Source organism: Cryptomeria japonica, chromosome 8, assembly GCF_030272615.1.
Source record: "Cryptomeria japonica chromosome 8, Sugi_1.0, whole genome shotgun sequence".
NCBI lineage: Eukaryota > Viridiplantae > Streptophyta > Pinopsida > Cupressales > Cupressaceae > Cryptomeria > Cryptomeria japonica.
In genome coordinates, this window is record NC_081412.1 from 21,628,827 (window position 1) to 21,655,923 (window position 27,097).

Below are 27,097 nucleotides of genomic sequence, written 5' to 3' on the forward strand. Positions count from 1 at the left end.
TATATATAAAATCTTGATTACGAGATTCCAAAATTTTTCCATCTTATCTATCAAGCAATAATTACATTCAAATGACATTTTTTTTGTGTGTAGTGTCATATATGGATGAAAGTTTTAGTCTTTGTACACTAAAATATACATTTGCAATTGTACCCTAAAAAATCTTCAAAAATAGTTATATTGATCAAGGTCTCTCAAGATTGTAGGATGACAAACAACTTCTCTGACATAAGTAGAGGGAATGTTTTAAAGAATAAAATTTACATTGACTAAACTATTATATTGAATTGCATTGTATTTTTTCTATTTCAATTAGGAGTAAATTTATTTTATGTTGGCGGTAGTATCTTTATGGTCATTTTTCCTTTTACTCTTTCTATTCTTTATCAAAGTGGTACACTTCAATTGTTAACATTAAAGAGATGATATGCTAGCTAACCCTTTTTATGACGATGCCATGATTTTATTCTTTCTTATTATAATGATATAACTTCTTACCCCTCGTATCTCTTTACTTCTTCACAATACCATTCTTTTTTCATATTCACCACCTAAATCTTACATTTATTATTCTTTTGTTCCATAATTCATCGACTAATAACCTCACATAATCTCTCCTCCCTTGATTTTTTTCCCCTAAGATCTAGAATATATCATTGTAAAATTCATGCAAGAACTAGTAAGAGATTCACATCTTCACATAAGCAAAAATATTGGAAATATTGTAAGCAAAGAAGAAATTTTTATTTAAAGAAGGGATGTCATGTTGTACATGATCTCTCAATCATGAGAGGAATCCCATTCTTCATTATCCTTTTGTAAAATAGGCCAATAAAATTGAGATTTTAATATTAACAGACCATTGAAAAATCATAATTAGAGTAAATATTAGAATATTGTCTTCACATTTTTTGTCAATATAGAAAAACAAGTTCTAGCATTAGTGTCTAAATTTGAAATAAATTATGATAATGGCATGTGTTAAATTTATACATCTAATTTTCTTCATAGCCTTAATCTAAAGATCATGATTGCTATAGTGCTTAATGATCAATCTTTTATCATAGGGTAGATATTGTTAGCATGAGTGCTTAGATGGTTAATTTTTTGTTACATATGATATTCTATATGATATCGAAACAATGAATGGTTTGATCGCACAATAGTAGCTAAATATAATGGTAAAAACTCACAATGTTAGAGAAATACAGTTGATTATATTATTATTGAGAAAAAATTTAAGCAATCAAAGTATCAAGAATATGGCTAAATTAATCGAGAAATTCTATATTTGTCCCTCAATCCTATGAAGTTGAAATATTGTACAAATCAAGGGAGATATAGAGGTGTTATAAAATATACCAATGACCAAATTACAATAAAAAAATCAATGAGAAAAAGTATAACCAATGTCAATGGCTAGGGACCTTTGTTGCAAAAAAATGTGTTTCTTATGTTTAAATGTGTTTCTTATGTTTATGATAGGGATGTCATATCTATGAAGGTCGTCAAGGATACTTCACTAATTTCCTCTATAACAATTCAAATCTATTCATGTTTTTCTCAAACTAGCCCATTATTTGTAGACATGTGATTTTACAATCCATTATGTTGTTGTTGTTAGAATTCGTGAAATACGAATCCCACAAGCCCAGTTATCTTATGCAAGAATACCTATCACACAATAAGAGAAAATCGAACAACAAAGAGAATAGAAGACAATTAACAATAATGGAATGTATTGCTTTGAAATTGATTATTGCTTATTGCTTGAGTTACAATGAAATATATTACATCCCTATAAAGAAATCTAACTCTAAAGATAGAAACCCTAAATGGTGGAGTCTACAAGATAGACTGAGAGTTTGAAATATAATGCATGAATTAGTCATGTATACACAAAAAGCATAATAGACTAATTAATGCATAAAACTCTCGAAAATCTAAACATAGTTTGCTTTTTCCTAGTTTGCATTATGCATGGAGATATATTATAAATTAATTATTTGTAGTTAATTAATTAACTAAATAATAAATTATTTAGTGAATTAATGCAATTAAGTGAATAATTAATATATAAATTATTTACTCCAACACCCCCCCTGAATGCACAACTGGGAGAGAGGCAAAAAAGATGTAGGAAAAAAATATGCAAAGATGAATGCAAGATGGGTCTCGACATAAAATCTGATGAGGTACCCATGAACAAACATGGAAGTTTCTTAGAAACAAAGCAAAGGAGAAAACCCTGAATGGGAACAAAAATCCTCTCCAAAAAAGAAACAAAAGAGAAGCATGAAGAAACCTGAAGCATGAAGAAGCTGCAAACACTGTCGTGGAATGACTGTTATGATGCTAAAAATCTAACCTCTAGAAATAAGAATGCAAGAGTGTCGATATGGTAAGTATTCCATCTCACTGACAATGCATGGGTAATTGGCTGTCGTATCTCATAGTACATAGGAACAAATACACAAGTGCTCCATCTCATGGACAATGCATGGGTAAATGGCTCTGCATCTCCTACTACATAGGAACAAGTACTGAATACATAGAACACTCCAACTCGAAACCAGCAATCAATTTTTTTATTTTTTTTTGGAAAAATCTCTGACATAGGTGCAGGTACTGTCATACGGATTTTTGTGCCTTGAAAAACATTCCAATAAAAAATCATGCCCCAGATGTCCCTTTCACAAAAAATAGGCAAATTATATATCAAAATTCATGGAATCGGCCTTCTGAATCCAACCGTGAGGTCCTTTTGGGCCCAAAATGCTCCAAATTTTCAGGTATTCTCTGGAACAAAGAAAACCCTCGAACTTTGAACCCTTGCAAAATGGACTATGTATATCGGATTTCAGCGAAACAAAAGGCAATCCTGACTTTCTCGAGTCTTTTGGAACTGATGGTGAGCTCCAAATTAACCCAAAGTTAATAATTTGTTGTGTAAATGCAAATAATCTCTAAAAAAATGAACAAGAATCTTTAGATTTGGAGCTATGATACCATGTTAGAATTCATGAAATGCAAATCCCACAAGCCCGATTATCTTATGCAAGAATACCTGTCACACAATAAGAGAAAATTGAACAACAAAGAGAGTTGAAGACAATTAACAATAATTGAATGTATTGCTTTGGAATTGATTATTGCTTATTGCTTGAGTTACAATGAAGGATATTACATCCTTATAAAGAAATCTAACTCTAAAGATAGAAACCCTAAATGGTGGAGTCTTCAAGATAGACTGAGAGTTTGAAATACAATGCATGAATTAGTCATGTATCCACAAAAAGCATAATAGACTAATTAATGCATAAAACTCTCGAAAATCTAAACATAGTTTTCCTTTTCCTAGTTTGCATTATGCATGAAGATAAATTATAAATTAATTATTCATAATTAATTAATTAACTGAATAATAAATTATTTAGTGAATTAATGCAATTAAGTGAATAATTGATATATAAATTATTTACTCCAACAATTGTGCATAGCTTTTGGTAATAATTGTGTGAGTTTATTTCCTCGACATTTTAGATAAAACTACATGATCCATCATTAGGAAGAAGAAAGCAATAAAAGAGAATGGAATGGCACAACTCAAAATTATACTTAATTTATGTTCAAGCCACCAAGATCTTGCCATTGAAGTATGAAGAATACAAGGAAATCAAACATAGAAGTAAAAAATTATACCTCGATGCTATGAAGATAACAAATTATATGGATGCAAGGAGATATAGAGTATTAGATGCCCATAAGGTTGTTATGTTTCTATAATCAGTGACCGCACATGCAAGCAACATTAATGGCGAGGAAATTTTAATACAACAAAAAATGCTTCTTATATTTATCATATGGCTACCATATCCATTAGAAGAATCAAGGAAATGATAAATATCATTTATATCAATTTAACACAATGCAAGTTTTCTGCCTTTGGGGTCTTGCACCAAATTACATAGATTATGCTTAGCCTACCAAATTACACATAGATTATGCTTAGCCTACCATATTACACATAGTGTATTCTTAGCCTACCAAATTACACATAGATTATGCTTAGCTTATCAAGATTTTAAAAAATAATCTTTTATTATACATGCAATAATTCAAGTATGAAACCTTTTTTAATTTTAAGCCATAACCTTCAAAAACTTTCATGAGATGGTCATGACCAATATGTAATATTTGATAATGTAATGGAGAAGAATTTCATTACTTTTTTCTACTAGGTTCTGTATTGGTGAGGAAAAATTAGGGTTTCACCAATTAAGATAATAAAACCACTAATCTTTTACCTATGGGACCAAAATATTGAAAGAGGGGTGAATCCAATAGATCTAGCCACAATCCAAATAGGTTAAGGCTGAAATAGTGATTAGATTTAGTGGTTTTGTTTGCCACCCTCTTTTAGTTGAAATTTGGATGTGAATTGTGAAATTAGGGCAAGATAAGGGATAATTGAGGAGGAATAGTAAAAACAGACTGCTACAAATATCCAATAGAACCACAAATAGGGATCTACGCAAAAGAAGAGAGTCAAAACCTGTTCCCAAAAGTTTGGGTTGATTTTTCGAGACTGGGTAGTAGAGATTCACCTTGGTCTTCTGGTTTTTACTTTGTTGAAATTTGAGCTTGTTCATCGTCACCAACTCTGTTGGAATATCTCAGTATAGCTCCTAAGTCAATTCCCTACACACAAAAAGAGAGAAAAGGGGATCTGGATAGGGGTTTGCCTTGGATCAAATGTTGATTTAGGAATTAACCTTGAATTGAATAATGTAAATATTGAAGTAAATGCTAGGTGATACACCTTAGATCTGCAATGGTTGGCAGAAAGATTGATGATGCAATGCTCTTTACATATGATCACAAATGTTGGGTGTAATGGCATGAAAAACATATGAACATGAAAGATCTAATCAAACACACATGGTTGCATGAAGATTGATGTAACTTTTATCCATAATGCTTGAAGGATAAAATGTTGCCTTGAATGCTTGAAAATGCTTGATGATGAATGCTTGATGGATGTATGAATACTATAGATAGGTAGTGGATGACAAAATGAATTGATAGGATGTCTTTATATAGGGTTCACTAGGTAAATTACCAATTAGGTTGACCTCCAACGGTCAAGTGTAGCCACGAGGTTCAAAATTCATTGAGGGGGGAGAGAGCCCACCCAGATTCAAATTGGGTCTTGTTTAAGGTGGACAAGGGTGGTAAGGGGTGCACTAGTCCTCCAAAAATAGGACCAACAAATTAGGAAATGAGGGAAGGCAACTCCAGGATGGGGCTCACTTGCAATGTCAATAGGTGACATCAAGGTTGAAGTTTAAAGAGGACCAAAACGAACATAGGGGAATCGAGATAGGACACACTAAAGTAGCAACACAAACATGAGGTGTGAATTGTATCGGCTACGATTTGCAATGCTACATGTTCTAATGATTTACACATACTCATCTCTCTTCCTTGAGATCCTACCACCACTAGCTCACCAATATTACCATCCAAAGGCCTTCACAAGAATATGACCCAGGTGGTTGTAAACTTAATCTTAAAATTTATTCTTTAGCTACACATTAATTGGACAATTCTAGAATTTATAATGAAGAGTGCCTGTATTGATTACATGACCATTCTATGCTTATTTCTATGTTTTCAACCCTCCTTCAACTCTATTTTGTATTCTTCTTTTTATACCAAGGATTGAAGGAAGGTCTCCATCCATTTCACACCAACAATCCCTTCATTATCCAATAGGGCCATACTATGATTGCTTGTCTAATCAACAACACTATTGCTAGCCCTCCCAATATGGGAGAAGATGATCTTAGAGAATAGACTAGCTAGATGATGGGCTTCACCAAAGATGTTTTTCAACCTCCAATGATTGGAGGACCCACCATTCATAACATCAATAATCAACTTGGAGACTCCTTCCACCCAAATTCTCTACCAATTGAACTTTTTGGAAAATTTCAGACCAAACCACAAAACACAAGATTCAAAAATGTTATTAGAGTCCTTCCCAAAATCATGTGAAAACCAACCCAAGGCTAACCAAGATGATCCTTGAAGGTGCCTGTCTTTGCCAAGATTCCCCTTGGCAACACCATCGGAGTTCAACTTAACCCATCTGGACTTAGGATAACACCATAGACTAGCATTAGATTTAGCTTTGCTAACCTACCACTTCCCACCAAACCATCTAAAATTTGGGCAAGTGTCTACCCAAACCAACTCTTTCTCTCTAACTTTCCAATCAACCTTGTTGTGAACACTACCATGTTCAACCAAAGAGGCTTCCACCCAATCCCAAATCCTACAAACTGATATTTCCTTTCTTTGAAACACTCTCTAATTCCTTTCCAGCCAAAATTTATAAATGATGATGGCAAGTGAACATTGTAATCCAAATGAAATGCAAGCTAGGGCTGAGGAGGTTGAACTTATAGCATTCCAATAGGTTGGAGATATTACACGACATCGTAAAGACAATTCCCCATATTTGTAAAAAGGAACTCCAAATGTACAACAAAATCACAATGCAAAAAAAGTGATAATTATCCTCGTTGCTCACTTTGGATAAAACACACTTGGATGGACCTTACTGGCCTATGTGTTGCAATTTGTCTTAGGTTAGAACCCTACATTTTCAATCCCTCCACAAGAAAGCATTAGCTTTAGGTAGGCCCTTCTTGTTCTAGATGAGATTAATGGTGCCCTTATGGCCAATAGACTCCCTATGGTGCAAGAAAGAATAGGCTAATTGCACTGTCACAATGCCCTTTGAATTTACTTTCCACCTCTTTCTATCCTTATTGTTAGATATTGGCTAGCGTTCAATCTTAATTTGAACCTCTTGGCAAGAATTGATCATCACCCCCCCCCCCCCAATTCTGAGAGAGAGAGAGAGAGAGAGAGAGAGAGAGAGAGAGAGAGAGAGAGAGAGAGAGAGAGAGAGAGAGAGAGAGAGAGAGAGAGAGAGAGAGAGAGAGAGAGATCCACAGGTTTGTTTGTCATGTTCGCCAATCATATAATCTTTAGCTAACTTCCCAATCCTAGGTTCCAACAAGTTAGTCAAGGCATGTACATGTTGATAGTCTTTGAAAGAACAATCTTTAGCCCAACTATATCTAAAAAATGTGATTTTTTCACCTCTTCCTAATCACCAAGAAAAATGTGGTCGAAGATGATAACAACATATCCTCAAGAAATTCCATTTCCCTAAGCTTGATGGCAAAACACAAGAGGACTCAAGTAAATCATCTAGATCATTTTGAAGATATTTAGCCTACAATACATAGCTCCATACTATGTTTCTTTCATCATAGATTCTCCACATGCGCGTTGCACCAAGTGCCACATTCAACTGTTGAAGGCTTTAAATACCTAAGCCACCAAGACCCTTGGACCTACAAACCTCTTTTCAAATCACTAAATTAAACTTGAAGGAGTCATATATGTCTCTCCAAAGGAAATATCATTGAGTATCTTCAAGGATCTTGGCTACCTTATTGGGAATGTGGAAGACCAACATAACATAAATGGGGACCGAAGCTAAAAAACACCTAATCAAAATTATTTTGCCAATGAGGGTAAGCCATCGTCCTTTCCATGATGCCAATTTGTCTTGAATTTCTGACATCACCTTCCACCATTTGATTTTCAAGATCCTCTAATCAACAAGAGGCATTCCTAGGTAAACACTAAGAAGACGATCCACATCAAATCCAAAGATTCATCATCATCTTCCTCATCCCTACCCCAACAATAATAAGATAATATTAATTACAATATAATAATATCATAATCATAATATAATAAAGACAATAATAATATAAAATGATACAATAATAATGTAATATTAATTAAAATATAATATTATCATAATCATAATACTATAAAAAAATAATATAAGATAATTTAATAATGTAATGTTAATTAAAATATAATAATATCATAGCGATATTATAATAATATGAAACAGGGTATCCGTGTGCCCATAACTGTTATGTGTATACATCATCATCAACAACAACAACAACAACAACAATCATATGTTTATAATATTAACATTATAATAATCAATATAATGCATGATATAAATTATTATTATAATTATATACTCACCCTATAATATTTAAGCTATTACTTTTATTTTTTATTATATTTATTTGTTTATAGATTTCTTCACCACTTAAATTTAAATAATAAGTTAATTTAAAATAATCATACTAATGCTCCATCTATTATAACATATTACTAGAATAATATGTAATATGTAAAGGGGTGCTCACATGAGAGTCATGTTTCAACAATATATTGAAACATATAAAGATTTTAATTATTATATAACTAAAGTTATGTATTGTTAATAAATACATTGATTTTTTACCTTTAATATCTTATTGGCTAAGAATGTCTTACAAAAACTAAATCTTAAAAAATAAACAAATTCTAAAATAAGATTATTCGAAACTTTGGAAAAACTAATTATGAAGGATGAAAATATGTAATATTTTGTTTGTTGTATTCTTTGCTTTGAATAGATTTTACCCCTCTTTAATAAAAAAATAAAATCTATTATATAAGTATTAGAAAAATATATTTTGTAAAACAAAATCACATATAAATTTTGACATATTGATATAAATGAATAATTTATTAAAATTACAAATAAAAAATATTTTAAATACATTTACCTTAGAACATCAAACAATAAGAAATGTCTCTAACATTTTTAAACAAATATGCTAAACTATTTATACTAATATACTTAATAACTTATAAGTAAATTTAATTATTAAAATTAGATTAATCAACTTAAAATTAACCCTTTATGACTAATAATACTATTTTTGAATTGACTATTTGTAAAATTAACCATTTATGTCAACAATAACATGATACCGTTTCTAAAATTATCCGTAATTGTAGCGTTCCGCCCCGGGCATTGGTACAATGCCCCCACTCCCCCACTCACTTTCTAAGCTGTCCGATCATTGGAGGACGACTTCTATCCATCATCCTCAAGCAATCAATACTAACATGGAGTATGGGACCCATCCTCCTGTAAGGGTTTGTAGGCACAATGCTCTGCCTCCATTCATATGCTTCACATTCTGTGAAGACAAGAATTCTTGATATTCCGGCAGAGGACCAGAAGCGAACTGTTAACCATGGCTCTGAGCAAAGCTACAGCGCATTCTGATGATTCTGTGCATTGCATGTTTGGATCCAGATATGTGCAACAATCCCTGCCCAGGTACACTTTAAATCCCCTTTACTTCTCTCGCTATTTCCTTGGAATGTTGTTATTTTAAGAACAAATGCAACCTGACCTAAAAATCTCTGTGAATAATGAAAACAAGAATTTATGGTAAATGTTATTAACTTTCCCTAGGTTAAGATCGATTCAGGATTCTCTTATACATTCACACAGCCAACAATTATAATCATCGTCTATAAAGTTCAGACATCGATTCTGTAAGGGCAAAAAGAAAGGATGTAATTCAGAAACTCTGTAGTTTGTGTTTTGTAATAAAATTGTATTATGTATGTTTGAGGGATAATTTTGTGTTTTAAAAAAACAAGTTATAAGTTCAAATTTTGTAAGGGTAAAGCATTCTTAAGAATATATAAAAGAGGGGTTATAAGTTCAAATCTTGTAAGAATAAAGCACCTTGTTTGTAGTACAATTAGATGCAACTCTTAACGGTACAGATAATATCATTTGCATTTTCATGAAAAAATACCAATAATTTTTTAAAAATCTATTTCTATTTCTACTTTTATTTTTATTTTTAAAATAAATTAGATTTTCAGAATTCATAACTTTTATTGCTTTTGAATTTTATTGTGTACTATTTTGTCTGCATCAAAAATAGTTTCATAAAAGACATAAAGAAATACAATATAAAAAAAATCTATTTTCATTTCTATCTCGTAGAAACCCTTTGAAATAAATCCATTTTCTGCGAACGAAAACCTTGCAACACAATTTGAAATCCGGCAAAGGGGATTGATGTGGTGACAAGCTCGCCATTTGATTTGTCAAAAATAGTTTCATAAAAGACATAAAGAAATCCAATATAAAAAAAATCTATTTTCATTTCTATCTCGTAGAAACCCTTTGAAAATAAATCCATTTTCTGCGAACGAAAACCTTGCAACACAATTTGAAATCCGGCAAAGGGGATTGATGTGGTGACAAGCTCGCCATTTGTTAGTTGCAGGATGTCGGAATTAACTGCAAAAGCTAAACGAAACAACACTAACAGTCAGAAGGCGATCAGAAGAATAACGAAAACACGAAGTTTATTTATTCCATACCTTGCCCTTTAAGAACGAAACTCCGTGGGAGCCTGCGACAGTGGAGAAGCACCCTGCAACCTCTGAGAAATATCCCGCGATGGCGATGGAGACGAGTCTGAGCGTTGGGGTTATGAATAATGGGGTGTCTAATATTTTATTTAGGGTTAAGTTATGTTTAGTGACAAGTCATTTAGGGTTAGGTTAAATTTATTAATAACAATAGAATAGTTTAATAATAAGTTTGAGAAATTTGATTAGAGATAGAATATCGTTCAAATAGGTTTAGGATGTTAATAGTAACAATAGTAGTTTAAAATTATTTAATAAATAAAATATTATATTGTTTATTTTAATAGTTTTGTGTGTTTATATTTAAGATTTAAGATTGCTTTTTTAAGATAATGATATTGTGGATTTGAGTGTAGTAAATTGTGGACATTAGGTTTCTATAGTTCATGTATAGTGTGATATGAGTTTCTAGACTTCTATGTATATCTTTGTTTACATTTATACTCTATTATTCATCCTCATCACTCTCTATGAAATTTTTTAAGTGGTTAAAATATATTTGACAATAAGGTGTGACAATTGATTATTATGAGTATAAAGCTAAAAGTGATGTTTTGTCACTTTTTAAAAATTAATATAGTTCAATATTAAATTTGATGATGAAGAAGATGTTTAGTTTATGGTTAAAATATATTTGACAATGACAATTGATTATCATGAGTACAAAGTTAAAAAGTGATGTTTTTGATACCTTTTAAAAATTAATATAGTTCAATATTAATATTGATGATGAAGAAGTTCAATCTTTGTTTTTCAGCCTTCTAACCTAGATAAATATGGGTCTACATACCTTACACACTTGTGGAATTTGAACTTGTGACTTCTTTCTTGGATCTACATACCTTACCCATTTATAAGATCTGAACTTATGACCTCTTTTTCAAGAACACAAATATTCTCCACCACTAACTCAAGCTATACCTAACTCTATATATATAAATCCTTTACACATTACTGACATTACCAATTAAGTGCAACAGATAAGCCCTTTACACATTACCAGTATTAACCACGTGCTCAAACTATCTTGGGCATATCTCGGTAATTTCAGCGTCCTGCCTCGGGACTAGTAGAATTCAGTGTACCCACTAACTTTGGGCTGGGGAGCCATTTGTGAACTTCTGTTTTTCTTTGGATATTATATTAAGGTAGGGCCCTGCGCGTGGATACATCCTTGACGCACGGAACAAAATTAACGTTTACATGGTTGATGGGACCTACCCTCCTATAGGGTCAGCAAATACCGTGTAGTAGGTTTCAGTTTTCTGCATTCATATGCTTCACATTTTCGAAGCGTAAGAGAAGAATTCTTTGTATTCCAACAAAGGAACATAAGCAAAACTTCTCACCATGGCTCTGAGCAGAGCTACTTCGGATTCTGATGGCTCTGTACATGGCACATTTGGATCCAGATACGTGCAACAATCACTGCCCAAGTATAATTTTCAAACCCCTTTAGATCTGTTGCGATTTCCTTTGCATGCTATTTTATGAAAAAATGAAACCTGATCTGTAAAACTCCCTTATACATTGGCACACTGTGAATAATGAAAATAAGAATTTATAATAATAGTTATAACCTTGCCTAGGATAAGGCTGATTCAGGAGTCTCTTAAACATTTACACACTGCCAACAATTAGGTTTCAGAACTCAGAGAATTATAATCATTGACAATAATGTTCAGACATCGATTCTCTAAGGGCAAAAAGAAAGGTTATAATGAAGATTACAGTCAAAGATTTCAAATTTTTGGCCCTTAGATTTAGTACATGTCAAATGGATGTTCCTGACAGATGAATTCTGGTGAAATATGGATGGATATATTCTAATTCAGAAACTCTGTTGTTGAATTCTGTAATAATACCATCTGATTATATAAATTGTTTTGAACTTTGTACAGGTTTAGGATGCCTGATATGTCAATTCCAAAGGACGCTGCTTACCAGATTATCAGCGACGAGCTGATGTTGGATGGAAACCCCAGGCTAAATTTGGCCTCTTTTGTGACTACCTGGATGGAGCCTGAATGTGACAAGCTTATCATGCAAGGAATTAATAAGAATTATGTTGATATGGACGAGTATCCAGTTACCACAGAATTGCAGGTGATTTTATTTAAATCAACCCCAGATCTAAATTATTATTTTTACCTTCTGTAGATCTAAGAATGGGCTCTCAGTAGATCTAAGAGACGGGCTCTAAGAAAAGTTTGAAATCCCTAATTATTATTTTTAACTATCATGTATTGCAAAAGTTTTAAATCCCTAATTGGAAACTCTTTTCAAAAACCTTTTTGGGCTACAGAATCGCTGTGTGAATATAATAGCCAATTTGTTCAATGCTCCATTGGGAGATGGAGAGGAAGCTGTTGGTGTTAGTACAATTGGATCATCAGAGGCCATTATGTTGGCTGGTTTGGCTTTCAAGCGTAAGTGGCAGAACAAGCGCAAGGCACAGGGAAAGCCATTTGACAAGCCCAACATTGTTACTGGTGCCAATGTGCAGGTAAATTGTTTTTTCACTTTTTGGGTATTTGTTTCACTGATGGTATTATGAAACTATGAAACTAAATATATACAAGATAAAAGAGATGAGTTGAACTTTGTCATTCTCCATGGTATATTCTTATTTAAAGCCTTTGTTTTTCTACCCCCTTGATTTCTTCATAGTTGATCATTTCAGTCATCATTTTTCTTCCTTATGAATATATAAGATCTTCTGGGGAGTGGTCTAGAGTTAGATTGGTAATGGGTGTTCTACGTTTTGTTTATACTTGTTTTTTCACATCTTTTCATTCACCGTCATTTTACGTTCTGGTGCCAGAGTTGTGGGGTCGTCAGGACTAGGAGACTCTGGGTTGTGGTTCAGTATTAGATTAGTGGGAATGGAGGCTCCAGGTTGTCATTCATTGGTAGATTGGTGAGTGCTGAGACTCAGGGTTGTGGTTCAGTTGTAGATTCCAGGGAGTCTCGAACCTTTGACCTGACATTTTGTAAGCAACTGGTGTTTGGCTGTTAATTACGTTTGAGCTGTAAAGATTTAAATAGTAAAAAATTCCAAATGTTTCAGAAGTTTGACATTCTGTAAGCAACTTAGCACGGAGCCATTTCCCTCATGTGGTAGGGTGTTTGACTGCTACTTTACGTTTGAGCGAAAAACATTTCAAATGCTTCAGAAGTTTTAAAAAGCTTTTGTTTTGTTCAGATCGGCATTTGTTGAGGGTTGACTGTGATCCAACATTTTATAGGAGATGTGAGGTTGAGGATGTTATATTTCATTAATAAAAATTTGTTCTTAAAATTTGTTAAATAATATTGAAGATCTTAAGTTCTGTGTTTTAGTTTGATTGAAACTATTTATTGTCTATAAATGTGTTTTGGTTTGGCTGCAATCCAATAGATGAAGGGTCTTATATTTCATTAACAACAGTTTATTATGTTTGAATATGTTGAGGTTCAGCCACACCTCAACAGATTCAGGGTTGTATTTCATTATCAACATTTGTTATCACTAAATGTTTTGAGTTGTACAAAACAAAAGATTCAGGGTCTTATATTTTATTTAAAGACCTATTAAAATTAGGTAGTTTGATATTATATCTTTCATTATATTCAATATGTACAACTAAACATCAATAATATATTATTTTTTGATATAGATTATTGAATGTGATCTGAACCAGAAACTTACATTCTTGTTCTATATTTTGTTTTATTTTAATTTTAAAATTAAATTATTTGAAATCTAATGTTAATAATCAATAATCACAGGTGTGTTGGGAAAAGTTTGCTCGTTATTTCGAAGTAGAACTAAAGGAAGTGAAGCTGCAAGAAGGCTATTATGTAATGGACCCTGTCAAAGCGGTTGACATGGTGGATGAAAACACCATATGTGTGGCAGCTATTCTGGGTTCTACTTACAATGGAGAATTCGAAGATGTCAAGCTGTTGAACGATCTACTTACAGAGAAAAACAAGAAGACAGGGTAAACTAATCTCCCACCCAGTTCACACATTAATCTATGTTTATATATTTCTTTTATGGTCCTCTTGGTTTATTTATTCTGATATGCCCAAAAAAACATGGGTTTTGGGCTTGTGTTGTTTCTTGCATTATCTCGTGACAGCTTTACATTATATTTGTTAACTTGATTTAGAAATGGTCGATTGGTGGCTAATCAATGTTGAAACGTGGACTATTTTAGTTTGAACATATCTAAGATTAGTTTGTGGAACATTTTTCCTTCATCAATAATCATACTTCATGTTTATTTATTATTATTTAATATTTTAAAAATTAAGAAGCATGTTTGTCTATTAATGAAATTAATATAAAATGTAGTATTTATTTTTAAAATTGGTCAAAATCTGATTTTTTAAATTTAAACTATATTTCTTATATTGTCTATGATCTTTCAGGTTAGATTAGATGTTGAGATTATTTAATTTTAAAATTGCTAATTCATTGAGGGTGATGGAATATTAGGTATATTTTTTAAAAAATAGATTGAGCTGAAATAATTTTATAGTGAAAATGACTTTTAGATTACATTAGATTAGATAGGTTATTCAATTTAAAAATTGTTAATCAATTGAGAGTGATGGGCGATGCATATATATGGGATATTTTTTTTTAGAGATTGGATTGAAAAGGGAAGAATGTATTAAAAAAGTTTTTATTTGTATTAAAGAAGGGGACAAAAAATTATTTATTTGGACAATGTCAAAGGAACAATTAATCATATGATGACACATAACTATTGACAAGACATGCCTTGATATATATATTTTTTTTATTTTATTTTTGAAAATATTTTGAAACAACTCATCAAATATATAATTGATATGGTAACTAATATAACTACATATAAAAATCTGACAATAACTTTAAATTTTTAATTTATTAAAAGAACATATTAAATTTTAACTGAAAATAAAAACTTAAAATATCAAAATAGCATTTATAGAAATGTTTTTTTAAAGATGAAAATAATTTAGTAGGTTGTATTAATTAACTTTATCAAATTTCCACACTCCATAATTGAATGATTGAGCTGCATTTAGATTTGATTGTGTCTATCTTTTTTCGGATCACACTCTTGATCCATCATAGAATGAGAGAGAGTGTCAAAAGATTATATTAATATAAATTATATATATTTAATAATTAATCTATTAGTAAAGTTCTTTAGTTGATAATGAATTATATTTAACTGAATAATATTTTTTAATTTAATACAGCTATAAAGTCAATGAATGGTGGTGGTGGCTTAGGGCCCCATTAAACACAAAGCTTCAATTTTCCGTTCTCGGTAAAGAAAGTCTTGAGTATCTAGTGATAAACATTACATTACAGGTGGGACACACCCATTCACGTAGACGCGGCGAGCGGCGGATTCATCGCACCGTTTCTGTACCCTGATTTGGAGTGGGATTTCCGTTTACCGTTGGTGAAGAGCATCAACGTCAGCGGCCACAAATACGGCCTTGTCTATGCCGGAATCGGATGGGTTATCTGGAGGGCAAAGCAGGATCTGCCGGAAGAGCTGATTTTTCACATCAATTATTTAGGAGCTGACCAGCCCACTTTCACCCTCAATTTCTCTAAAGGTAAACCATAGTTAAAGCCAATTTTTCAATTTGGAGTTTTATTCATAAAGTACTGACATTTGCCAGTTTTGTCAGAAAGTCGGTGCTGATGACTTTTCTTTTTCATGTTCCTGGCAGGTGCCAGTCAAATAATTGCACAATACTACCAGCTCATACGTCTGGGGTTCGAGGTCAGTTAAGTAACAATTTTCTGTTTTTCTTTAAAAAGTGCTAAGCTTATATTTTTAGATTTAGAAGTGTTTTACATTCAGAATTGACTGACATTTTCTAGGTTTAATATGTTGTTTAAGATGTGTGGTCATACTAAGAATACACTTCTAAGCTTAAAAGTGTTGAACATTCAAAGTTGACTAACATTCTCTAGGCTTAATATGCTGCTTAGTGTGTATGGTTTAAGACTAGTCTTTTGCACATAAAAAGGACTGGTTAATCTCCACATAAAATGGTACTGTAAAAAAACTTTCAGATCTGTCAGTCACAATGTTTTTCATCAGATTTTTTGTAGTTTTACATAATAGTAATGATTATAAAAATTTAATTACTGAAAATTTCAGAAAATCTATTACATTTTTTAAAATTTTAGAAACTGTAAAGAATGCTGTTTTGTTTTGTGTATAGATTAACCGTGTCCCACAAAAATGACGTTCTGTAGTGGTGTTGGTGCAGGGATACAGAAACATCATGGCTAATTGTGCGGCGAATGCGAAGGCACTAGCGGACGGTCTGGTGAGGACTGGGCGTTTCAACATTCTATCTAAGGAGATGGGAGTGCCACTGGTGGCCTTCTCGCTTAAAGACCGGAGCCAGCACGACGAGTACGAAATTGCAGACCATCTGAGAAGATTCGGGTGGATCGTCCCTGCGTATACAATGGCCCCTGACGCGCAGCACGTCAGCCTTTTGCGGGTGGTCGTCCGAGAAGATTTCAACCGCTCTCTGGCTGAGCGCCTCGTCCGCGACATTGAAAAAGTCGTGCACGAGCTGGATGGTCTCCCGTCTAAGCTGGTCCGCGATGTGACCGCCACGCTTGTTGAAAAGCACCCTGACTGGAAAGACTCAGCTGCTGCCCCTCTGGATAATGGGAAACTCAGGTCCGCCTTTGAGGAAGTCATTGCTTCTCAGAAGGCTGTGAAAGCGTGGAAAAAGTTCGTTCAGAATAAGGCTAACCGTGTTTGCTGACGGACCATTATTATTAACATCGTCATGCCTGCCTGCTTTCTGCTTTAGTTTGCGTTTGTTTTAATTCTGGCATTTGTGGGATGAATCTATTATAGATTTGGTCCCGGATTCTATGGATGATAGATAAAGAACCTTAGATTTATTAATAGTAAATATGGTGTATTTTGCTTTTATATTTTACTTTTTTATAACTTATTTTTATAGCAATTATTTGTTTAATTCTGAGTGTATAAATATATATACCTCTTTCCCCTTTTTCTTTTTTGGGGAGAAGAGGAGGTTTTAATTAGTATTATAACAATTTGACTTTTAATTTATTTTTCATAATTTAATGGTGAGTTGCATTTTTGTATATTTTTTATGACTTTTTTTGTTGGGTAGTAGGGTTTTAATGGGTATTATAATAATTTGATATTGAAATAAATAAAAAATTATATATACGCATACACATATTTATACCCATTCACACGCGTACATACATATATATGTTTTTTTCTTTTAGATTTTTGTTAGGGATAAAGGAGTTTTAATGGGGGTATTATAACAATTAGATATTGAAAAGAAATAAATTTAATATTTTTAAAATTATTTTTTATGAATTAATAGTGAGTATGCATATTTTATATTCTATTTTCTATGTGGCTTTTCTCTTGGAGGTAGAGGGGTTTTAATGGGTATTATAACATTTTGATATTGAAATAAATAATTTAATAGTTTTAAAATTGTTCTTCATGAATAAGTCTTTGTTGTGTTAGAAAAGATATTTTATTTTAATTTATAAAAGAAATGAATGTTTAGGTAAGCTGAATTTTTATATATAATAAAATTATATAATAGTAATTAAAAAATTAAAATCATTAAAGTTATAGAATTTATGAGAGGTGGTCACAAGTCATGAAGAGAGAGTTAATCCAAGAAGTCTTAACTACTGAGATAACATCATTTACCCAAACACAATTTTTTTAATTACCAAAACAAGAGTAAGGACTTAACTTGTTTAGGAATTTATTTTATTTTTTATGTACAATTGCTTGGTGATATAATTTGATGTTTTGGTATCACATATATGAGAATTGTGTTCTAAGAGGTTGAGATTAATTTGTTCTTTAATTTGGTTCAATCTCACACTACAAAACTTGTTTGTGGCTTTCATATTGAATATGCAATAGTGACCCTCAATTGTACCTTTGACCTATGCATTATTTACCTTGAAATTTTTGTTTACTTTTGTTATCTAAAAGTGATAGCTATAGATACTAATTTGGAGTTTAGTTTGATGAAAGTTTCTTTAGTCAAACTCCTTTGGTTGATATAGTGATTTGAATGAATTTGAAGACAAGTTAAACCTACAAGATGTCTAATCTATCATTATTGATGCATATGTTAAAGCAAGCTAATTTAGTGGTGATGTAATGAATGATTGGTACTAATGAACTATTAGAATTTTTCTTCTAAAAATATCCCATTCACACATTTTGTGCTTAAGTTTGACAATTAGTTATCAATTTAAGTTGTTAAACTTGTAGAATTTATGTAATCTATCATTATTGATGCATATGTTAAAATGAGCTAATTTAGTGATGATGTAAGTGAATCAAATTAGATTGCTAAAATGAATTAGATTTTATCTTCTAAAAACACCTCACTCACACATTGTGCTCATGTTTGACAATTAATGATCAATTTAAGTTGTTAAATTTATGAAATTTATGAGAGGTGGTAGCAATTCATAATTAAAAGGTAATCAACTATTAAGAATTGGTTCTCGCTTCATAATGACGCCTTTTTTTATGTTTTGCAATCCTTTTTGAAAGAATGATTTAATAAATAAATTAGCCTTGGTTAATCTTTTTTATTGAAATAATTCAAGAAGTAAAATATGCAAGAAGAGGATAGTCTAGAGATTGCCAAAAAAGAAGCTACAACTATAACAATATCAATTGCCAAAACAAAATAACTAGTCCTCAAACAAAAACAAGTATAACAATTAATCTCTCTTAAAACACCTCCAAAACAAAACAATGTCTTGAAAAATTTATATATTGAATATTTGATAGCACCACATAGCACATCATATGGTGTATCGAAATTCATTTCAAATATATGAATCAAATTTAGTATATAATCGATTTGTTATATTATTTATGTACATATTTTAGTGTCTTGCATATGTAGTCATATTTATGGAATAATGATAAACAACTTCAGAAAATGTCACTAACTTAATGGAACAACTGAAATATTGCTAACTTAATGAGACAACTGAAAGAAAATGGTTTGTGAACTAACAATGTCTTAAGAAGACATTGTGATAATACACTATAAAGGGTTGAGTTGATGTTGAGTGTTTGGTAAAGGATAAATGAGGAGTGTTGAAAGGTGGTCACAATGTAAGGAGGGTGGTTTGTATTGAGTAAAAGAGGAGGGGCGACCAATGGTATGAGAGAAAGGGCGTAAAAGCAAAAGAAAAAAATACTGGAAGTTCAAGCCCTATGGAATGCAACAGATCTGCAAATTCGAGCAGCGTGAAGCTTTGTTACATTTTGTTTTATCTGGTACTAGAAGTAGATGAAAACAGTTACAGTATATTTGAAAAACACAAATTATAAATTTCATATGCACCAGCCGGGAATCGAACCCGGGTCTGTACCGTGGCAGGGTACTATTCTACCACTAGACCTCTGGTGCGGAGATAAACAAAAATGAAGCTGATGTATTTGACACATGTCTGTAAACAGAAAAGAATCTTATAAAGGATAGATAAACAGGAAAACGAATCGCAAATGGAGATGCGGGGTATCGAACCCCGTACCTCTCGCATGCAAAGCGAGCGCTCTACCATGTGAGCTACATCCCCGAACAGTATTTTCTATTTCTGATATTATTGGATGAGAGCGCAGTGTTGTGGTCATTGGTATGGAGGGTATGTTTCGTGGTTTGAGGATTATTTGCTTGAAATTAAAAACAATGGGGCATGCTGTTCACAATGGCCTCTATAGCTCAGTGGTAGAGCGTCAGTCTTGTAAACTGAAGGTCCGTAGTTCGATCCTGCGTGGAGGCAACGGCGGATTACTTGTTTGAATAGCAGCTGTGCTCGGTTTGCGTGTAATTATTATTTTTGCTTGGAGCAGGGGTTGAGGTTCCCTATACCACTATACCATTATTTATATATTTGTGTAACATTAGGGGAAGAGCACTGTTCAGGTTTCAATGTTCATTTTTTTTTAGTATTTTTAGATTATAATTGGTTCATTTGTACATCTTTATTGGTATTCATAATGCATAATTATTGGGGCATTTGTACATAAGTATTGGCAATTTTAAGTGCAGAGTTGGGGACATCTTTAAGCAAGAGTGTGCTTTGTGACTCTTATGTGCATAACTGATCTCACGACGTGCATCGTTACTACTTAGAAGTCAAAACAAAAGCTATAAGCAGTTTAAGTTGCATGTGGAGACAACCGATTTTTTTTTATCAAAATCTAATATACCATTTAGAATCTTTAGGTGTACGAAATTAGCTATAATAGCTAGTAGTATGCTTCCCCTATTTATGAACTTTTTTAAAAAGGTATTATAACAATTTGATATTAAAAAAATAGATTTAATGTTTTAAAAATTATTTCTCATGAATACCTCTTTGTTGTATTTTTTTTTTAATAAAAGGGGTAAAAACTTTATTGAAGATCAGACCCAAAAATTACAAGGAGAACCAAAGCCCCAAGGCCCTTCAAAAAAAGAACCCTAGGCCCAGACCAAGCTCAGTCAGCATCATAACTCTCCATGTCCTCAACAAGAATCTTCCGCAAGACTTGACAATAATCTGGGGAGAGATGCTCCCATCCTTCCAGCTTCCAATCACTATCATTTTCTGAGGCCCACTTAGCCAAACAATCTGCCGCTCTATTCCATTCACGAGGAATGTGGATGAAAGACACCTGCTCCATTAAAGAACTAATCTGAAGGATCTGATGCATAATCCCTGCCAGCTGCTAATGAGTCCCACTCATCTTCTGCTCAGTCAACAAATTAATAATAATTTATGAATCCAATTCATAGATAACCTTCCTACAACCCAACTCCCAGGCCCGCTCCAGGGCACAGAGAATAGCAAGACCCTCCATATAATTATTGGATTGCCTCCCTTTATGCATTGAAAAGAGGAAGACCGCCTCTCCCATACAGTTCCGACCTATCCCCCCCACCCCAGCTGGGCCTGGGTTACCCCTGGAGGAGCCATCGGTGTTAATCTTAATAATCTCATCCTGAGGGGGGCTCCACTTCCCAACCGTTTGGACCTTCTTCCTAGCACATCTACCTTTTCTGACACAAGCAAAGGCAGGAGACAACTCATGCCAACCCAACCTGCTCACAATGTTTGCCTCGTCTCTATTCAAAGGAAGATTAACCTCACACTTTGCTTCCACTGTCTCCCGAATCATAACCATGGTTCTATTCCATACTTGTTGCATTAACAGTTTGGCCTCGCGAAAGATCCTTCTGTTCCTCTCAAGCCAAATCTGCCAGAGTATGAAGATGGGCCCAATGTACTAGACCGTCTGAAGGAAGGAGGATAGAAAAGGTGGTCTGCCCAAATTGCTCCAAAATTCCACCAGAGAATCAACATGGACACACGGACTCTTCCACACCCCCCACCAATAGTGCCAAATAAGCATAGAGAAGGGACATCTGAAGAACAGATGTGAGGAGTCTTCTTCCCCGTTACCACACAAAGCACAAATAAAAGGCCCCAAGAATCCCCTCTTGCGAATATTATCCCAAGTTAGGCATCTATTCAAAGCCAGAGTCCAAGCGAAGCAATTGCACTTTGGCCAAGCGAAACTGTTCCAAGCCTGTTTCCACCAGTGCACCTCTCTACCCTCCAAACTTCTGTTCAAAAGAACCCAGTAACCACTAGCAACAGTAAAGATGCCTTTAGGATTCGGAGACCAAGCAAGTCCATCCCTACCCTTGAGAGCACTACAGTGTCTACTTGCCAGAATGTCTTGCAGCTCAGCACACTCTTCCTCCATCCCAACAACCGGCCACTCACTAGGAGCCTTCCACCTCTCCATCTCCAACCGCCCACACCAGTAAACCGCCTTGAAGTCTCTCACCCTAGACCACCTTGCCTCCAGGAATCTTTGGCTAAGGTTCCCAAGATTAGGAAACTGCACAAGGATGGGGGGGTACCCATCCCAAGAGTCGTTCCAGAAAAGGACCTCCTCCCCCCTCCTGCAGATCCAAAAGTGTCCCTCCTTAATGAGAGAAGCCCCCTTCTTGAGAGTATACCAAATCGTTGAGCCTTTTCCCTCAAGCGGATATCTTGGAACCTCCTGAACTGGGATCCTCTGCATATATTTGTAAGTCAATAGCTTAGCCCACCCACGATCCTGCTCAACGCACCACCTCCAATATAGTTTAGCCGCCAGAGCCTCCCCGAATAAAATAGTCTGTCATAAACCAAGCCCCCTTGACTATTTCGGGCTACACACCAGGTCCCAATTAACCAGACTCCATTTGGAGGAGGATAGATTGTCTGCCCATAAGAATTTCCTTGCCAAAGAGTCCAATCCCTTCAAGAACCACATAGGAGCCACTTGAAGCATACATCGATAAATCGGAAGAGCCTGAACCACCGATTGAATTAGTTGCACCCTCCCAACAAAAGATAACCATCTGTGCATCCAATGTTCCACCTTCGAGCGAAATTTATCCAAGATACCCTGCCATGACTCCCGAGGAGGATTACCAGGAGAGATAGGAATACCCAGATAAGTCATGGGCAGAGTACCCACTTGGAACCTCAAGATAAGAGCAATCCTCCTTTGAATAGCTCCAGGAGTGTTGAAGAAAAGAATAGAAGACTTATTTTCATTGATCAACTAACCCGAGGCAGCCAAATAGACATCCAAAACCTTCCGCAGATTAGTAGCTTCACTGATCCAAGCAAGACCCATCAAGGTCGTGTCATCAACAAACTGCAAATGAGACTGAGGCTGCAAATCATTACCCCAACTCCAGCCCTGAACACTACCCAAACCCACATTATGCTTGATCAGCCTCCCCAAACCCCCAGCCAAGAGAATGAATAAGGGGCAAGGGGGTCCCCCTGGCAAAGGCCCCTAGTCGCACCAAACAGCTCCATGTGATCACCATTAATAAGCACTGAGAAAGAGGTGGACGTGACACAACTCATAACCCATTGGCTCCATTCCTCAACAAAGCCAAAAGACCTGAGGATCTTCAGAAGGAAGGACCAGCGAACTCTATCGTAAGCCTTAGCCATATCCAACTTGATAAACATAGCTTTTTCCTTAGAGGATGCCATAGAGTGAATGGTCTCCGTAGCAATGACCACACCATCCAAAATTTGACGCCCTTCCACAAACCTGCTCTGTTCCTCTGAGATAACAGCCCCCAGACACTTCTTCAGCCTCTCTGCTATCAGCTTAGAAATGATCTTGTATATCACATTGCAAAGAGATATAGGGCGGAACTGGCCTAACCTGTCGGCTCCATCACACTTAGGGATTAGCACAATGAAGGTTGCATTCAAGGCCCGAAGCATCTGTTTGTTCCTCTATGACTCTTGGACTACTTCGAGTAAGTCTAATTTGATGATATCCGAGAACTCTTGAAAGAATTCAACCAGAAACCCATCCGGTCCTGGAGCTTTTCCTTTCCTCATGTGAAAAACAGTCCACTCAAGTTCTTCCAACAAAATAGGACACATAAGCTGCTCATTCATCTCCCTAGACACAAGAGGAGGAATGCAAGCGAGGACCTGGTTCTCCTCCACCAATTCCCCCTGAGAATCTTCACTGAAGAGGGATCGGAAATACTGAAGAGCCTCCCTAGAAATCTCCTACAAGGATAATAACATCTCACCTCTATCATTGACCAGAGCAGAAATGGAGTTCCCATGGCGTCTCGCCTTCACAGAGTTGAAAAAGAAAGCCGTATTCTTATCGCCCGCTTGAAGCCAATCAATGCGAGCTCTCTGTTTCCAGTAAATTTCTTCCCTGAGTTCCCATTCCTCTAAAGCCTTGAGAGCCTTGTCCTCCTCCCTAAGCAAGGCTTCAGACAAGCCCTGCTCTCTCATTTCGCTGGTGATGCCATTTAACACTGTTTGGGTGGTTTTCTTAGTGTGAAAAATGTTCCCGAAACCCTGCCTATTCCACTGTTTGAGCTGAAACTTAACAAACTGCAGCTGCTTGGCAAAAGTAAACATGGCAGTGCCAAAGGCCGGCCTCCCCTTCCTCCACCACTTCTCAACTAGAGCGTGCAAAGCGGGATCCCGAAGCCACATAAGTTGGAATTTGAAGGAAGGAGAGAGAGCAACCTGGGCTGAAGAAGAGACCAGCTTGATAGGCCAATGGTCAGACCCTCTCTAGTCAAGAATCTTAGAACTTGTGGACCACCCCCCACCAACCCAAGAACTGGAAACCAGGAATCTGTCCAGCCTTTCAGCAATCCAAAACTCCCCCACTCTCCTATTGTTCCAAGTGAACAAACCGTTGCTAGGCTTAATGTCAACCAGATGCAGGGAAGATATACTATCTCGAAAGAGATAAGAAGAGGGATCCAGTCGCATGACTCCCCCCTTCTTCTCACTCAACTCAATGATAGCATTAAAGTCTCCTGCCATAATCCAAGGATGAAAAGGGACCAACCTTCGCATACAAGAAATATGAGACCAAAGGTTTTGCTTGCCCAAAAAATCAGTGGGAGCATAGATATTAGTAAACAAGATATGGTCTCTGGTCTCAAGACTTGAGGCAACCCCGGATAACGATGATCTGGAAGCCACCCACCAGACAAGGTGAATCTTTGAAGGATTCCACAGACATGCCACTCCCCCAGAAGACCTAGCAACCCCAATACACTGACACTCGCCTCACCCCCATAGCTTCGGCACCAACCCCATCATACTCTCTACCGAAAGTTTAGTTTCTTGCAGAAACAAGACATCAGGTGAATGATTCCTAATCAAACCCTGAACAACTTTTTGTCTAGGGCCATTGTTCAAGCCCCTTACATTCCATGAAAGCACAATCATTTAGGAGGATTGGAAAAGTGAGAATCCAAAGTTTTTATTGACCCCGACTCAACCAAATTCTCTCCCATCAATTTGATTTTATCCAAATCCTTCTTTCTGCCAGCCTTTGAGATTTTCTCTTAAACACTCTTCTTAATATCTTTCTGATGAAGACCCAAGTGAGCAGAAGACTTAATAGTTTTAGCTCTAGCCGGTTCCACTTTCAGAGCTATTGGAGAGCCCTCCCCCCCACCAAATTCACCTCCGAAACAGGAGTGAGTCCCACCTCAGCCCCTGCAATCTGCTCCAACTCCATTAGTTGGCTTCTAGTCACTAGTAAGGCCTGGGTAAAATCCTCCATAACTCTTTCCGGACCCCCCCTGAAGCACCTTGGTCCTACGGGGTTAACCCCGAATTCACTTCCTGTTGACTGAGGTCGTCCAATGCTTCAAATCTGTTAAAGGTATCCTCCTCCTATCTCTCCTGAAGGGACCTCTTCTGGCCACGATTTCTATTCCTTGTCTTAACTGAAGAAAAACCATCAGCACCCACAACCTCGACCGATATAGCAGCTTTTCCTTTATCAGTCCTATCTTGGCTTTAGGCCGGTTGTTGAGGTTGGGGCACCACTGGTTTATATCTAGGGCACTTACGTTGTAAATGACCATACTCGTGGCACAGACGACAACGAAAAGGTAAGGTCTCATAATCTAACTGCTGAACCCAAGAGTAAGAACCGACACACATATCTATAGCATCTGGTAAAGGTTTACTAAGATCAATTTCAACACAGATGCATGCAAAAGTCATTACCTTTCTCCCTAGGGTTTGCGATGAGGATCCCACTGGTTTCCCAAGCAGTACGGCCAACATGCGTAACACCTCCTCCCGACAGCACTCCACTGGAAATCGTGGTAAGCGAACCCACATAGGAACCCTGTTTGGGAGCTCCTCCGAAGGGTTAAACCCTGCATGCCAAGGTTTGATAAACAACCCCACCTGGTTGTAAAAATACGAGCCTCCTCCAAAGACCCTATTGCAATCCTCCATACAGTTGAAAGTAACCATGAAATAGTTGTTCGCCAGCAGCATAATCTCCATTTCCCCATCTGGTGCCCAAGTCCTCTACACCCAGTTTTCCAAGAACTGCAGGGAGACCCTCATTCCCAAAAATTTGCAGTAAAGCGAGTGTTTTGAAAAGTACTCAACGTCTTCAGCTATCATCTTGGGGGGAATAACCAGCTTCAGCCTTTCACTGCATCTCTCGAGACACCCATTAATCTTCATGAGGCGAGAGCTACCAGCACTTCCAGACCCCAGTTCTGAGGAGAAAAGATTATTGGAAAATGTCTTCATATTCTGAAGTGGGGGTTTTGAACCCACCGCAACACGGAAGTCCATGGCTGGGGCCACCTGTGAGGCCTCACCACCAAAGCCCAACATCGGATCGCAAAAAGAGTTAAAAGGCAATAAAGGACAGCCAAAGACCAAACCCAAAGAGGCCCTTGAGAAAGTGCAGCCCCCCAAGAATCAACCCCTACCAAGCTTCTCCTCCAAAGAAGCCAATCGAACCCCCCCAACCCCACGGGAGACCCACAGGGCACCCACTGCCCGCAGCAACCCTAAACCCAACACCCCCGCAACCCAAACCACCCCCCGGCGACCAGCGAAGAAGCCCTGCCACCCCCAGCCGCACCCCCCCACCACTCTCCCCCAACTCCCTTCACTTCCCTCCCCCTCTGCACTAGCTGCAACTGCGCCTGCAAGCTAGGGCTTCAAAACCCTAGCTCGGCCGTTCGCACAACCCTGCACGCGAGCCATCTTTTTGAAGAAATTATTAAATTATTTAACGGATGGTTGTGA

At 35.8% G+C, this 27,097-nt stretch overlaps 1 protein-coding gene and 3 non-coding genes across 7 annotated transcripts; 2 read left to right on the plus strand and 2 right to left on the minus strand.

Moving 5' to 3' along the window:
* The first annotated feature begins 9,083 nt into the window (after window positions 1–9,083).
* Window positions 9,084–17,366, plus strand: LOC131067680 (glutamate decarboxylase). Of its 4 annotated transcripts, none has more exons than XM_058002790.2 (7): window positions 9,085–9,286; window positions 12,306–12,510; window positions 12,710–12,910; window positions 14,176–14,390; window positions 15,761–16,014; window positions 16,132–16,184; window positions 16,681–17,366. In XM_058002790.2, the coding sequence occupies exons 1-7, from the start codon at window positions 9,201–9,203 to the stop codon at window positions 17,191–17,193; spliced, it is 1,527 nt and encodes a 508-aa protein (XP_057858773.1). In that variant the 5' UTR covers window positions 9,085–9,200; the 3' UTR covers window positions 17,194–17,366. The 4 variants fall into 4 exon arrangements, with proteins under 4 accessions (XP_057858775.1, XP_057858773.1, XP_057858776.1 ...); XM_058002791.2 differs by lacking the exon at window positions 9,085–9,286 and adding an exon at window positions 11,663–11,840; XM_058002792.2 differs by lacking the exon at window positions 12,710–12,910 and having other exon boundaries at window positions 9,084–9,286.
* A 2,444-nt stretch (window positions 17,367–19,810) lies between these two features.
* TRNAG-GCC (transfer RNA glycine (anticodon GCC)) lies at window positions 19,811–19,881 on the minus strand. The gene has a single exon. It is a non-coding gene; the product is annotated as a tRNA-Gly (tRNA).
* Window positions 19,882–19,977: 96 nt separating this feature from the next.
* TRNAA-UGC (transfer RNA alanine (anticodon UGC)) lies at window positions 19,978–20,050 on the minus strand. Its single transcript has one exon. It is a non-coding gene; the product is annotated as a tRNA-Ala (tRNA).
* Window positions 20,051–20,182: 132 nt separating this feature from the next.
* On the plus strand, window positions 20,183–20,254 carry TRNAT-UGU (transfer RNA threonine (anticodon UGU)). Its single transcript has one exon. It is a non-coding gene; the product is annotated as a tRNA-Thr (tRNA).
* Window positions 20,255–27,097: the final 6,843 nt, after the last annotated feature.